The 16,805-nt window shown below is 37.7% G+C and overlaps 1 protein-coding gene across 2 annotated transcripts in view; it reads right to left on the reverse strand.

Moving 5' to 3' along the window:
* Positions 1–14,675, reverse strand: part of fstl5 (follistatin-like 5) — a 339,290-nt gene extending 324,615 nt beyond the window's left edge. The window contains exon 1 of one of the 2 annotated variants that reach the window (XM_030146006.1): positions 14,290–14,675. In XM_030146006.1, the coding sequence (XP_030001866.1) occupies positions 14,290–14,312 (23 nt within the window). In that variant the 5' untranslated portion in view covers positions 14,313–14,675. The remainder of the gene's footprint in view (positions 1–14,289) is intronic. The other variant, XM_030146007.1, reaches the window with a different exon arrangement.
* Positions 14,676–16,805: the final 2,130 nt, after the last annotated feature.

The raw sequence follows: 16,805 nt of genomic DNA on the forward strand, positions 1-16,805 counted from the left end.
CTCTATTATGCATCCAGCAAGAACTTTCTACTTCTGTGAAATCTATATATTTTGGCACACTCAAATATAAACACCGAAAATATGGACCTGGTCTTCAACACAGACATTTTAAGCCTTGAAGTTCTAAAACTATTTTTATGGCTGCTTCTAAATGAACATTTAAACCTCTCTCAAGTGATTTATCATCATTTATTACAATATCATCCTCTGCATATTGCATTTTTAAGTGAAAACTATCTTTTCCTATACTTAACTTACAGACCACATAGATGTTCATAAAAGATCAGAATGAATTCATCTTATGAAAGCTGAAAACAGTGACCTTTCCAGTAAAATATGTTAGTACTAGAACATAAAAACAAGTGTCTACAGACCTTGTCATTTATGAAACTCCATGGGTTTTACTGGCGAATCAATGTTGCAGAAGACGATGGTGTTTCCACATTCACTACGGAGCCTCTGAACGTCCAAATGGGTCATAGCTGATGACCATGAAAAGATGATAAAACTGCATTTTATCTGAATTATTTATGTGTAGTGATAGGATTAGTGGTCAGTGGTTTAAAATGTATTGAACATTTTAGATGTTTTTGGTTACCGGCGGTTGTTTAGGTCTTTGAGGGTTAAAGGGTACCTGTGGTGAATTGTCGTTGCTAGCTAAAGATTCATACGGCTCTTGTCATTTAAAAGATCAGTGAGAGATACACGTCTGGACCACTGCACCTGTTTTTAGCTTTTCTATTTGCAATGTCATTGTGATCAGTTCTGCTGTCCATCCTGTTTGTTTGTTTGTTATATATTTCATCTGTTGTTTGCTGTTCATACAAACTGTGCTGCTATTTATTCTGTTTGTGTGCTGCCTCTTGCCAGGGTCGTTATTGTAAATGAGAATCAATTCTCAACAAACCTACCTGGTTAAGTAAAGGTTAAATAAATACATAAATATAACTTGCGGTTCTGTCTAGTAACTTACATTACAGCCCGTTGTCAAGGATACGCGAGTATGCATGGTCAGAGACATGTCGCTTTTACAAGCTGTTCCAGCACAGGTAGTGACGAAAGCTCATTGTACAGTCGGATTACCTGGGCTGGGATGGCCTGGTCACTGACCCTGTGCAGCAGAAACCAGTCTAAGATGACGCACCATCGGCCAGTGCTGGGTCACGTCTCTAGGACAGGGGCAGAGTGCTAAGCCTTCAGCTGCACAAGCACGAAAACATACTTCCCACTCAATCTGCTCACTGACTGCTGCTTATTTACTAGTACTATATCAACTGGAATTAGGGCTGGGTGATATGGAAAAAAAATCATATCATGATACATTTTCTTATCAGATGATATCGATATGTATCACGATATAAATCAAATCACTATTTTTGTCAAGCTTAAAATTTCCGTTACTCAAAAGTTAGTTGTGAAGACATCGGAAGGTTATTTTTCTATTAGAGGTTGAACACAACAGATGTGCTGAAGAACATTATACAACTGTTTCAGAAAAATAAAACAGGTACATATATTTAAAACTAAACTAAATGTCTGACCAGCAGGAAAAAACTTTCAAGTTTTAAAAGAGAACACGAACAAAACAGACCATCTTCACCAAACAATACTGAGGTATATACGTAGGAGTGCATTCCATAAGTGCTGTTGCTCCCACAAAAGTGAAACTTAACATGCTTTGAATGTCCGACTCTCAGGTTCTATGCCTCTATTGTACGACAGAACCAAAAAGGTTCACACCCTACTTTTCAGTAACCCGGTCGCCCGAGATCTCGGTCAAATTTTCTCCTGAAGGAACACTCATTATCTCCCACTGTAGCCCAAACATTAGCATGTGTGCTGTGGCTGCTCTTACACCTGTGCTGTGTGTGTCAACCTAACTTGACATGGCTCTAGCGTGATTGGTTCGGTGTGGTGCTACTTAATTATGATTGGCTGTTTTTATGTCTGTCAAAACATGGACGAATGAATTCTATTGAAATTGTATCGAGTATGTCTCATATTCCTATCGAGGAAAAGTTATTTTGCGATATATATCATTATCATTTTATCGCCCAGCCCTACCCGGAATCAACACCAGGTACGTCACTTACGGTCAGCAGTGGCTGCTCCCCACAGGTTCTGCCCACACCTGTGATTCAAATAATAAAAAAAGGGTACAGTGTGGTCTGACTTTTTACTGAATTTGCACCTCCTTTGCTTATAAGTGCAACTCATCCCGCTCATTCCACTCCTTTTTGAATAGTTTACTTTCTCATTTATATAATTGTTTTGTGTTTGATTTTATTGCAAATATTCGAAATAAATAAATAAAAACAAAGTGATGGACAAAGCACCATTAATGCCATAAGTATGACCAGTACAGGTTTACTTTAATAATTCAATGAAGACGTGTATGTGGTCATGATCCTGACCAACATTTTTTATTGTTTTTTTTTTTTTAAGACAGGAGATTTTAATAACCTTATCATTCACTCTAACTCTAACAGCCAATTTTACAGTCTTCGAAGTAGCTGGAACAGAACTAAATAAACCTTACACTTTTTGACAGCAGTGAGATTTGTGGCTTCTGACGGCTGCTAAAGTGGCGTCAGTTTTGCTCAGTTCATACTATATCTTTGATCCAAGCAGGTGGGCTTCTAAGAAATTCCAGACAACACGCTGCGACTAATTCCCAACTTCCACTTTATGGAAATTTACACTAATTCATCCTTAGAGAGGACATATTATTCATCACAGGTCTGAATAACCCCCCGGTGAGAAAACGAAGTGGTTCTAATGTATCCTTTGTCATGCAGAGGATTTGTGTCTAGCTTGGCACATCTTAGAATTATAAACAGACAACTACTGGCTTCAATTGTTCCCTTGGATCCCTCCAAAAGACGCAATTATTAACAGTTAACAGCATGAAAGACCACCATCACAAATCCCAAAAGTTGTTTTCACAGCAGAGGCTTTTCCTGTGTAGTAACTAATGATGCAAGTTTTCAGATCCTTTACTTATAAAATACAAAATACAGTATAACGTAAAAATACTCATTACAAGGAAAGGTTATACATGAAATATCCAACATAGTACAATTATTTAACCCTGTAAAGCCTGAACCATTAAATCACTGACAGAACATTCCAGTTCTTTGAAACTGGAGCCTTTATTGGTCCTTCTGAACAACCAAAATTTTTTTTTTCAAATGTCTGTTTCCATGTATAAGTTTCAATTTTGTATCATATTTGATACATCAGGTCTCAATGCTCAAATGTTACTATTGTTGAACAAACAAACACATAATATAACACAAACATGTCTCACAAATTGGTAATTCCTTTTCAAAATTGTCAAAGTTCTGCCTCCTTCCTCATTAATTTCATCATGTAGTGTTACTGGAAAGGCCTCTGGTGAACAGATTCCTCCCCCCTGGTGGATTATCTGTGTACTGCATGTATTTAATTGTATACATCAGGTTTTTCAAGAAAAAAAATATTGCACTGATCATGTAGAGGGCTTCAAAACTCATGTATTAAATATGATACTTTTGGCGTTATAGGGTTAAGTATCGACAATATAATTTTGTTAAAATATTGTTGTATGATCAATACATTGTTGTCATATCATTAATACTGATTCAGCAATTTTACAGCAGCATATTACTGTTGAAATGTGAGCTGTTTTAATCATTTTTCCCATATAAATATATTTTTTCATATCCAGTTTTATACAGAGGGACACCAGTTCAATCTAAGACTCATGAAAAGATTAATGAGAAAGCAGTTAAAAAAAAAGAAAAAAAGTTCTGATATATAAATCTGTTTTCAGTTTCTGGACTTTTTCTCTAATCTGTGATTTTTGGTGAGATATTAGATGATTTGAATATTTAATGAAAAGAAAACATTTGAGAAGTTTTAGAGAGAGAAAAAAAAAAAAAAAAAAAACATTTGCTGGAGCTGTTAACATCTCATAAACAGATGAAATGTGAGCTGACTACATGCTGCTTTTTCCTCAAAGCTGCCAGAAGCCAAAAAGTTTGTAAACCAAACTGTGATGTATTTTAACAGCTTCTTACATTATTCATGGTGGAAAAATCTTGATTTTAATGATGATGGTGGTAATAATAATAATGATAATAATTATGCTTTATTGTCAGATTAGGTCTGACATTTTTCTTGCATCTCAGCAGCTCAATTTGCAACACCACAAAAAAAAAAAAAAAAAAAAAAAAAAAAGACTAAATGACAAAAAACAAAAATGACATGCATTTAACATAACAGTAGAATGTATTAACACCATGTTCAGGCTCTTTAACCTACTTTTAACCCATAAAGACCCAAACAACCACTGGTGACCACAAGCATCTACTGATCTAAACTGTTTAATATCTTCTGAACCACTAACCACTAACTAATACATGTAAATAATTTAGGTAAAATGCAGTTTGTCATCTTTTCATGGTCATCAGATATGACCCATTTGGACGTTCAGTGAATGTGGAAAAACCGTCATCTTCTACAACGTAGATTCACCAGTAAAACCCATGGAGCTGGATCCATGACAGTGAATGGAGACACTTATTTTACATTCAGTTATTGATATCTTTGCTGAAAAAGTCACATTTTATTCCGTTTTCTCTGTTTTTGATATAATAACCCTCAATTTTAATCTGAAGTTTTATGAACATCTGTATGATCAATAAATTAAATACAGGAAAATGTATGATTTTCCCTGAAAACAAGGCAAAATACAGAGGATAGTGTTATAATAAATGGTGATAAATCACTTAAGAAAGGCTAAATCTACCGAAAAATTCATTTGGGAACTGCCACAAAAGTAGCACCAGGTCTTTATGGGTTAATCTGCATGTTTTGATTCTGAATGATCAGTGCCTGTGTCTCATTATACTATATCATGGAACTCTGTATTTCAGTTTGTTCAAAACATGCCTGGGGTCAGAGGTGCTTATGGATGACTGACCTACAGTCTTTGGGTAAATGTTCATCTAGTGGAGAGGTTTTGAACTAAACCCTCACAGACCTAAACATTTACAGATCTAAAATTTGTGCCATGCATCTGGTCATGTATGAATGTAAGTTACAGTTACTTCCAACATGAAAACACAGTTCTGTAGTCACATAAAAATGTTTAATATGGGTCAGTTCCTGGTACACTCTTCACCCATAAAGACCAAGTGTTACTTTTGTGGCACTTCCAAAATAGTTTTTTCTCTATATTTGGCTTTTTTCAGTGATTTATCATTATTTGTTAAATTATTATCCTCTGTGTTTTGTGTTTTTTTCAGTTTAAACCATATATTTTTCTATATTTAATTCAATGATAATGTCCTTGTTCATAAAAGCTCAGACTAAAATTGAAGGTTATTATATATATATAAAAAAACAGAGAAAACTGAAGAAAAATGACTTTTTCAGTAAAATGTGTCATTAAATGAACATAAACCTAGTGTCTCCATCCACTGTCATTGATCCAACTCCATGGGTTTTACTGGTGAATCAATGTTGTAGAAGATGACAGTGTTTCCATGGTAACTACGGAGCCTCTGAACGTCCAAATGGGTCATATCTGATGACCATGAAAAGATGACAAACTGTATTTTACACCAATTATTTACATGCGTTGATAGGATTAGTGGATCAACAGGTATTAAACAGTTTAGATCAGGAGATGGTTACGGTCAACGGTGGATATTTGGGCCTTTATGGGTTAAGCCCCCCGGTACCAGGAGCATCCACAGTTCTGCTGATGGATGGATGGATGGATGGATGGATATTTTATTAATCCTGAGGGAAATTCAAGTATTCAGCAGCTTTGCTTACAGCACAGGAAGACAAAACAAAACAGACAGGTGAGTAACCAGATCAACATGTGATTAGCCTGTGGCTCTGGGCTCACATTTGGCTCTTGGGCCCTTTTCAAGTGGCTCCATGTGGCGTTGTCAAGAAATATATATATATATACATATATATATATATATATATATATATATATATATATATATATATATATATATATATATATATGGAAATGTATAAAGTTTTTGTTTTTTTTTTTAACACATTTTTCTATTGTCGCGACCATAAAGTAATTCTGGATTAAAAAATAGTACAAGTAGTAGTAAAAGTACACTATGTTTTATTTTATGACAATTCCTCCATTTGCTTCATATACCAGTCGTTTTTTTTTCTCCACAAACACAATAACAACAAATGTCAGTTGTCTTTAGTGGAGTTCTGTAATTTCTTTGGAGTTCTGTAAATGCACAGAAACTTTGATGGATCCTTGACATATTCCGTACAGACTAATCCTAAACAGTTGTCCCTTTGAGGTAAATCATATAGGGATATATTTTGGCTCCAGACAGGTTTTTTTCTTCTATTTCAGTTCTAAAATGGCTCTTTAGACAGTAAAGGTTGCCGACCCATGGGTTAGTGTATACTCTAAAAAACTTACTCTAAAAAAACTTCCTGTACAATACTGTATACAAAACATTTCTAATTTAAAAATCTGTAGAAAACTAAATGTACTATCAATGTACAGTATTTACACATTTCAGGGCACAGTGGTTTAAAGTGATCTGTGTTGCCATGGTAACGCTACAAAATGCTTGTAGCAATAGATACATTCTATACATCTATGTAACTAGAAGAACATCAGCTAAAAGCCCCATAAAACTAATATTCAGACAACAGAATATGACTCAAACAAAAAGCACTTAAATGGGCAGATATGTAAAACAAGCCAACAGTCTGAGACCAACGTATGTTTGGAACTTAAGTTTTGATCCAGACCCCTGTCCACATCCACATAATCCCTTTGAACATCATTCCTTACATTAGTACCATTACTTCATGGTACCTAACGAAGCAGGTACACTCACTGCTCATGCAGGGGTGGACCTTACAGACCCTGTGGACCACATCGGACCTGAGGCTCACTGTCCTCACTGTAACTGCTGCTTTCACTGTCTTGTAATATATGTGGAAATGACCAAAATAGTCACTTGCCCCATAAAGGGAGTAAAGTACCTCAAACTTACTTGAGTAAAGGTAGTTAAATGCTTTCCACTGGCAGTGATTCTATAGTGTCTCGTATATTTGAAAATAGGGTTTTGACATTATACGGTCTACCTGTAATTATTTATGATTGCGGGCCGCTCTGAATTCCAGGCGGTGGCGGGGAAGACCTTGACTTCTCTTTTATAGTCATTTAATTTATAGGCCATTGGAAATGTCATGAAGTACAGGCTGTTTCTACAAGTCTGCTAGTGAAGTCTGGCACAGGCACATGGCTCTCCCGTTGTTCACAATCATTGCATAATTGGACTGATGTGATCTACTGTACTGTTCCCAGATCGATGCCGTCACATTTGGCCCAAGCTGCAGCGAACACTGACATGACCTGCGATGCCATTAAAATGCAACACATGGTCAGACCACCCAAACATCCAGTTCCCAAAGTGTCCAAACAAACAGCAAACAACAGCGTTATTATCTCAGAGACAGACTGTTGCTTCCCTGATCTAGCTTTGGCCGGCACTACCAACACCACCACCCACTCAGGCATATTTTACAATGCCTGAAGCCATATTTGCCAACAGCCTGCTGACAGACACAGACAGGATTAGCGCAGCAACTGAGAACCTGCTGACCCCTTACCCTTAAGGTTTGTGCAGCTTCTATAATGGTCTGACTGACCATCTGCCAAAGAGTACGAAGACAGAGCAAAGAGGTCTTTCAATACTGCACTCAGCCTACAGCTTCATGACCCTTGTTCTGTCATACTGTATGAAATAGGTTACGACAATAACAATTTAACAGTCCACTTTGAGCTCAATCGAGACATGGAGTAGTGGAGGTCATGCTTCAGGAATCAGGAGCTGTTTGAGAAGTCAGGGGGAGAGAGCCTTAGACTGATTCCTGAAGTGAAGAAAAAGGAATCTGATCCAGCAGAAATGTAACACATTCTCATACATCATTACAGAACATTAGGCACATGATGATAATAATGCTTTTTTTTTCTCTCAATGTCCTCATCTGTGGCTGCATAATGTGAAAAAAAGAGGGTTTTGTATTTGTTTGCATATTTCCAACAACAGCAGACCCCAACAAAAGAGAAATGCAAAGTGCACAATAGTAGAAAAACTGTTTTTACATCATCAAACAAACCGCCTGCTTGCCAGTAGACACATGAATGTCAGGAGGTAGTGTCTCCTAAACATGGCAGCAGGATAACATATCTCAGTGTGTGTGGGTCTGCACAATAAAGATTCCACATACTGGAGATGGGAACAACAAAGACAGACACAGAGACACAGATGGGAGTTGGCAGCGGTTAAAGCTTAGCTTGGAGTGGGAAGAAGGGAGATGAAAAAGGGGAAAGCAATGTTAGAAGTGTTATTGTTCAGATGGGTTGGGCTGAGCTGCTGTGAGATGAAACAAACAGGATACCTTAAAAACTGTACATCAAAATGGATCAACAAAACACAGAACAGTGTTTTATTATTGGATAAACCCAATTTTGCATATCCTCGCGCTGCTGCATCATCATCATCTTTCTGATATGATCATCGTAAAATGTCTGAATCGTGATAGTTATGAAAAATATTTTAGAATCACATGAAGCCTCAGGTTATTGTCAGCTAATTGGTATCAATTTGGTGATGACTGTGAGGTGAGTTTTGTTGCTTCATTATTACAAAACGGAATATTGTCAGTCATTACAGGTGTTCTTTACTTTGCACAAACCTGGTTTATTCCAATAGTTACATCTGTTCTTTGAGTAAATGTAGCCTCTACGTTTTTAATTTCACCCTACAGTATGTAACATTTCTGCAAGAAATGACTGAAAATGTCAAGAACGCGGTTACATGGAAGGGATAATGTACAGGAACATTCTACAGTTTTACACAGAATAATTACACAGAAATGACAGACCACAGAATGGCATTACTGAGAATCCTGTTTAGTGACTTCAGTTGAGTTGTGAGTTTACACTATACCAGATGTTTCCTGCAATGCTCGGATTTATAGGAAATTTATTCAGTGTACTAGTTAATTTCTGTCACCTGCGTCATAATCCCTTTAAAAGGAAACGGTAAACACTCTATATAATCATCTGAAACTAGTGATGAATGCAGGTGAACAAGCTAAAGTGTATAATGTTATTATAATGGTATAATGTCATAATGTTAGTAGTTAACATTAGACCAGATGACTCATCTAATGCTAACTTTCCATTTAACATTATAATAGTTAGACTAACATTACCTGGTGTTATTTTCAGATATTTCAATAGAATTAGATGACATAATGTGAATAATAGGAATTGAGAGATATACTGGAGAAATTCAGATAAAATCAAGGTAAAAAAAAGGTAAAAATAAGATAAAATCAGGTTTTTTTGTTCCTCCTGCTAGCAAAATCATAAGTCGCTTTTCCATTGACCCTCAAATTGCATGAATATAACTTGTGCATAAAAAAATTGCCAAATGGAAAAACAACAATTTTGCCAAAACTCTTGTTCTTTGATGAAAAGTTTTTGCGCTGGCAAGAGGTGTTTTTTGGGTAGCACAAATGGTATCTCATGCAAAACTTCAATGGAAAGACCTTCTTTTCACAACTAGAGTCACATGAACAAAAAAAAAAAAAGGATGTTGACGGATGTTACAACAAGCGAAGAAGAAGAGTTGTAAAAGAAACATGGAGCAGTATGTGTGGACACACCAGGAAACGGAATCATTTTTTAATTTAGTAGAGGGGTATAATAATAATGAATATATCTGTAAATCAACGTGATATTTACGTTCGTCACCATGTTTATGGAGTGACTTCTCATGTCATCTCGCAATAATAAATAAACAAATCATTGCATTTGTGCTTTAATGGAAGAACTGACATTATGCACTTCTGTTTTTTCGACGTTTTGTAAATATCGGTAAAGTTTTACACAGATGTCCAATGGAAAAGCCACTATAGATGGTCATGTGAATGTTTTACTTCAGGACTGAATGAAAACCAATAATCATTACTTGCAGTTGTTATATACTAGTGGTTGAAAAAAAAAAATCTTTGTGTTTAATTTCAGAATAACTCAAACAAAAACATAGTTGAAATCCCATTACACTCAGTGTCAAATCAAATAAAGTTAAGTTCATTTAAATGTTCAGCACTGTTTATTATCATGTTCTGCACTGGACCAGAAGGAATATAACTGATAGTATAATGATTAAATGTTCAGTGCATTATGTATGATATGAAAGAACTGTAAAGGCATTAGTGTTGTAGTCAAGACCAGCTAGACTGAGACCAAGACACTGCAGAGACTTAACCTCCTAAGACCCAGGGAATGTCAGCAAAGTACAAGCTTTTTTTTGTTGTTTATTAAATAAGTGCCTCTATTGGAAACATCATGGTGCAACAGTTTTTTCAGATGCAGTTTTTAAATGTTTTATGGAATGTCCTTTGTGGTGGACAGTTTCCTTTTCTTTTTTTTTGTATAAAGTTGTGAAACTCTTGTCCACAAATGTGGACAGAAAACCCATAGCTGGGTCTTAGGAGGTTAAGGGTATCAAGACCAAGAGACCGGAGGGTATCAATACTAACACACTGCCAAGATGGAAGGGTATTGAGACCAAGACAAGACCAAGACCATGACACACTAAGATAAGACCAAGACCAAGCTTTGTCGAGACCAAGACCAAGACTGAAAACAGACTGGAGTTAGAATTGATATGACATGATTACTCATATCAGTTGTAGAGCAAAAGGCTGTGAAGTGTCATTAGTTAAATCAAATTCATATTATCTTTTCTATTATATTGTCCTTATGTCTTTCATTTTAAATCACCTAGATTTGCCATAGTTACATGTTAGGCCTATATTTTATGAATGCAACACTCCCTCAAGGCCTGATGGAAAATAATATTCTCAGCCGTCCTCGCCTATGACCACTTAATCAGAATTCATCAAGGGAAAGAGATGGGATGTACGAGGACGACGTTCATAGTCTTATACAATGTAACATGTTTTTAAAATAGATGCGTCTGACCGGTACTATTCTGGGAGGATGTGGTTTTTGTACAAATCCCATCAAGGCCGCTATGTCTGAGACAAAGACAAGACCAAGACTGAGACCAACGAGACTCGAGACCAAGACCACAAAAAATTGGTCTTGAAACCGGTCTCGAGAACTACATCACTAAAAGACATAGATGAGTGAATCTGATAATTGGCCTGTTTCTAGTGTAAGTACTGAAAATCATTAAATGAATATAATGTAAATACTGATTTAACCCATAAAGACCCAAACATCCACCGTCGACCAAAAGCATCATCTGATCTAAACTCTTCATCCACTAATCCTGTCAATGCATCTAAATAATTAGTGTAAAATGCAGTTTGTCGTTTTTTTGTGGTCATCAGATATGACCCATTTGGACGTTCAGAGGCTCTGTAGTGAACGTGGAAACACTGTCATCTTCTACAACATTGATTCACCAGTAAAACCCATGGAGTTGGATCAGTGACAGTGGATGGACACACTGGGTTTATGTTCAGTTAATGATAGATTTTACAGAAAAAGTCACTTTTTTTTCTTTTTTTCTGTTTTTGATATAATAGCCTTTGACTTTTGTTTGTGCTTTTATGAACATTTACATGATCAGTTAATGAAATATAGGAAAATAGATTATTTTAACTGGGAAAAAAGCTAAATTTAATGGATAATATAATGAATGGTGATAAATCACTTAAGAAAGGTTAAATAGAGAGAAAAATTCATTTGGAAACTGCCACAAAAGTCACACTGGGTCTTTATGAGTTAATAGATTATCTCATTTGATTTCTGCTTGATTTACTGAGTCTTTTGTTACTGTTTTGATTGAGAGACGCCTAGTGGCAGAAATTACATACTGCACAGCCTGGACAACACTACTACTAATTACAGAACTACTGTACCACTACTACTGATCTGGGCTCATTATAAAGGTCGTTTACCGTCCAAACAGCCCCAGAGGGGTCACTGTGGTTCTAATACATTGTATATCCAGGAGTAAATGTACTCCACACTGCGGCTGTGAATGTAAAACAAGCTCCAAAAGTGAACATGTACTCAGAAAACCTTCAACATAAACAACATGGATTTTCTAAAAACCCCATTTACAGAGAAAACTGGCAGAGTTGCATTATATAGTCTTTTCAAGTAGTCAATGCCATCTTGCATGTTTTGTCCCAGCAGAAAGGCACCCAGTTGCTTTGAGCTTAGTTGTGCAGTTCCAGAATATTAGTGAAATAAGAAAACCTCACATAGCTGGCATGGCATTGAAAAACCAAAGAGCAGCATTTGTTGATGCATCTGAAAGTACCACACTGAAAACCAATGTTTCATACTGTAAAAAGCCACAAGAGACTGTCTCTGAAATAGCCCAATAAAAACCCGGAAACTCTTAAGGAATCTTTTAACCCGCTGCGACAGAGGAACACTTCAGATCACAGTGAAAACCTTAAAATGGGGTTATTTTCAGTGGCAGCACAATTTTCCTCCCCAACATACAGCTTTATTGTCATATCATCCGGATCTGTCCTCCACTTCCAGCTGCCATCACTGGGCGCCCAAAACCTCTACACAGAGTGCTATTTCGCTCCAATCTCAAACACTTTGATCAGTTTTCCAGCTATTTTTTCCTCCCTTCTAGTGAAAAGCAATATTGATTCAAAAGCCTTTTCCTCCCTGTGGCGCTCGAAGAAAGTCATTGTAATGAAAAACAGAGCAGACCCATTACCACTGGCTCCTCAGCCGGCACTATCTCCTACCTGTTGTTAAATGGCTTAATTGGATCTGAAGTGGTAAAAAAAAAATGGAACAGGTGGAAAGAATTTTTGAGTCGAGCAAAACGTTTCCTTGAGAGAGTACACAACACTTTGGTTTTTGTTTGAGTTCTAATGGGTTTAGCTGCGGATGAGAATATCATTATCAATTCACAGCAGAAAGCCTGGAGAGCGAAAATGGGCATTGTCTTATCTGTCTTTCTCCAACAGAGTCAATTCTTTATTAGGTCTAGTGCGTTTATCAAGCATCCCCACTATACTCTGCACTCTATGTATAATATATAGCCAGTATAAATCATAGATTCCCTTTTCCCTGGTTTGTATTCAAGTGGAGAATCAATTAGTTAGTGCGGCTTTAAAAAAAAAAAAAAAAAAAAAAAACAGCCTCACTTATTCATCTATGCATCAGTAGAAATAGAATCTGTCTTGTGCTTTCAAGGAGCTTTTGCAGATAAAGTGAATGCATTGTGGATTTAAAGGGATTGAAGTTGTATTGTAACAGGCCTGCAGATGGCTGACTGCTCAAAATGCATAGTTTCTGTATCAGTCACTGTCTGTTCAAGAATTCCAATTGCGATTAGGAGGGAAATGATTTATGAAAATAGATAAAATGCCTACGATTTAATCCTTAATCCTCATGTCAACTGTGTTTGCTCCATCTTTCTAATTTCTAACTTGTATTTTGGTGCATGAGATCAAGTTTTCCAGAAGTAATATTCTGCTACGGTTGCTGTAATTTGTCTACAGAGGAGATTAGGCTGTGAAATTCAGGATCGATAGCAGGACTTAATCTGGTTTTAAGGTTTGCTCCAACTCCATCTGCTGCACCGTCGGCGGGACTGCAATAATGACCCCAAAAATTTTTATTGGTAGAGCATCAAACAACACAATTAATGGCCATCCCCGGCGTAAGAGCCTGTAATATATTGCCAAATGAGTCAGGCGCAAAGCTGAGGATGAAAAACAAAAGTATAATCCCTCTGCTGCTAACGGTGTCACTCAAGGATTATCGTGCCAAGGAAAAAAAAAAATAACACACTAAGTACTACGCGGATAAATTAAAAGCTCTGGGCAACGTGGCGTGTCTCCAGTCGAACCGAAAACACTGATTCTGTTACAGTGTGAGTGTTTTTTTTTTTTCGCTTTGGTGTGAGCGTCCTGACAGTGTAACAGCAACTAATCTTAACTTTAGATGCTCCCCGGATATCAGCTGCTTTGAGCCTCTGGGATCTTGCACAAGCAGCGGAATAGTAACAGCTTAAGGCAGTAGATTGAAAGATATTTTCTGAGTCAAGGAGGCTGACCTGGTGGATTATTAGAAAAGAGTTGCAGCGCCTCGACGATGATGAGGGTTAAACTGGATGTGTGATAGACTCAAGACAATGCGTGGGGACTTTCCACGCATGTAAAGCACATATGAGATATTTAAGGTTTTTTTTTTTTTTTTTTTTTTACCTGTGTGTCCAGACGTAAAACATCCAGGAGAGATAATCCACACGAGATAAGACTTCTCAACTCAAAACTAATGGTAATCTCAAGCAGCGTGTCCGGTCAAATCCACGGCTGGTGGAGTAATTTCCGATGTGGATGTGGTGGGTTGTCCTCGGGAGAAGTTTGCACCTAAGCAGTCACAGGGGACGGTGTTAATCCTTTCCCAAAATATCATCAATGTACTGACAGAAGGGGAGGAGAGGAGGAGAGCGGTAGCGGCAGCAGCGGCGGCAGTAGAAGAGGGGACGCGGAGTTTCAGCACCACAGCAGAGTGAACAGCTCCGTCGGCGCGATCTAACCTCGGCCGCGCTCGGGTCTCGTGTGCGCCACCGAGGCAGGAGCCACCAGCCCCAACCTCACCTAGCAGCTCAGCCTGGACCGGATTTACATACAATCACGAGGGAGGGAGAGAAGAGAGGAGAGGAGAGGGGAGGGGAGGGACGGGCCAATCAAAAATACCCCCAAGTAGAGGAGGGAAAAAAAATATCCAAAATAAAAAACAGAAGCAGGACAGACAGACAGGAATGTGAAGCAGCTCAGTCCCATCCGTGCAAACTGGCCTTGACTAAGACGGAATAGGATGAGGATGAGGATGAGGAAGAGGAAGAGGGAGACGGACAGTTGGGTTCTTTATGGCTGTCCCTCAGACTCCACGACGCGCGCACATGCGTACACGCACAGGTGCACGCGTAAAAAAAAAGGCTCTGGTGATGGAGTGGTGAAGGAAAAGGTGCTGTATCCACCGTTTTATACTGTACTTCATCAACACATGACACTGCTGCTACTGCTGCTACTGCTGGTAGTGCTGCCGTGACCTCCAGGTGATCACCATGGGGGGGGGGGGGGGGCATGAGGAGCAAGAAACATGACGATGATGCGGATTTTAACATATTATGAGTAAGATGTAACTGCAAGTAACATTAATAACAGCCAAACTTTAAAGCGCAGGTGTCAAACATGCGGTCCGGGGGCCAAATCCGGCCCGTCAAAGGGTCCAATCTGGCCCATAGGATGAATTTGTGAAATGCAAAAATGACACTGAAGATATTAATCAGTCGCGTAAAAATTATTTTATTTCAGGTTCCATACATACAAATAAAAAACAATTGAATCAAAATCTCAATTGGGTCAGACCAGAAAAATACTCTCATAATAACTTTTAAATAATAATAACTGCAGATTTTATCTTTGTTTTAGTGTAAAAAAAAAGTAAAATTACATGAAGATATTTACATTAACAAATAATCCTTTTACAAAAAATGTGGATAACCTGAAGAAATATGAACAACGTGAAATGTAAATATACTATTTTCTTTTGTTCAGACAAGGTATAGTTTTTAGATGTTACCTGCTTGACAGTTTCGACTGTGACTCCAGTCTTCCTCAGAAGCGTCATCCGACGTGCTGCTGACGTGTCATTTATCAGCTGGTCGGCTCGACAGACCAATCAGAGCCCGTCGAGCCGACCGTTCCTCCTCCGCCTTGGGTGGTCTCTGGAGGATGGAATCCCAGGTGTGCGACAGGGTGTATGCCCCCTCGTCCCGGTTGATGGTGCCACTCCCTCCTCCAGAGACCACCCAAGGCGGAGGAGGCACGGTCGGCTCGATGGGCTCTGATTGGTCCGTCGAGCCGACCAGCTGATAAATGACACGTCAGCAGCACGTCAGATGACGCTTCTGAGGAAGACTGGAGTCACAGTCGAAACTGTCAAGCAGGTAACATAGAAGTTTCTTGTTGCTGTAGTAGTAAAAATGATTAATAAAAAAGAAGAAGTTTTAAGACAAATGTAATAAGACGATGATGAATTTAAGTGGTTCACTTCTCTGACAAAGTTTAAAAAATGCCTTACGTATAAGATCATTCAGGAATATTAAGTGGAGATGGTAGATGTGTTTTGTTGTTGTTGATTCTTTTGTTATAATGAGAATGCACGATGATGTACATATTTAAATTAATGTAAGCGGTGTGTCAGGTGAGAAGGATAGGCAAAAGATAAGCTTCTGCTTCTGGCCTATTCCTTTTTTTTTTGTTTTTGTGTTTATTGTGGTTGTTGTACTGTGTGAGGTGATTACTGTACAAACCAAAAATAAACCATTCATTCATTTATTCAAGACATAACCCAACCAAACAATGAAAATAAGACATATGCGAAACATGTAACTCAAGTGAAACAAGATACAACAGAAGGAAATGTCTAAAACAATAAAACAGGTCTTAATAGAAGTAAAACATGTATAGCAAAACTGTAAAACAATGTTATTTTATTCTGTATTTAGACGCTCATTAGTTCCACTACAGTTCACACAGTGAAACAAAACACAGCTCAAGAAAAACATGCCACATAAGGTACACGATACAAAAAATACGACACAAAAATTATGTTTTTCCCGGAAAATAAGACATAACAAAAGAAAAGCACCGAACATGAGGAAGGCAAGACAGCACAAAAGTACAACCTGTAACCGGCAAAACAAGACATA

The sequence above is a fragment of the Sphaeramia orbicularis genome, chromosome 10, assembly GCF_902148855.1.
Source record: "Sphaeramia orbicularis chromosome 10, fSphaOr1.1, whole genome shotgun sequence".
Taxonomy (NCBI): Eukaryota; Metazoa; Chordata; class Actinopteri; order Kurtiformes; family Apogonidae; genus Sphaeramia; species Sphaeramia orbicularis.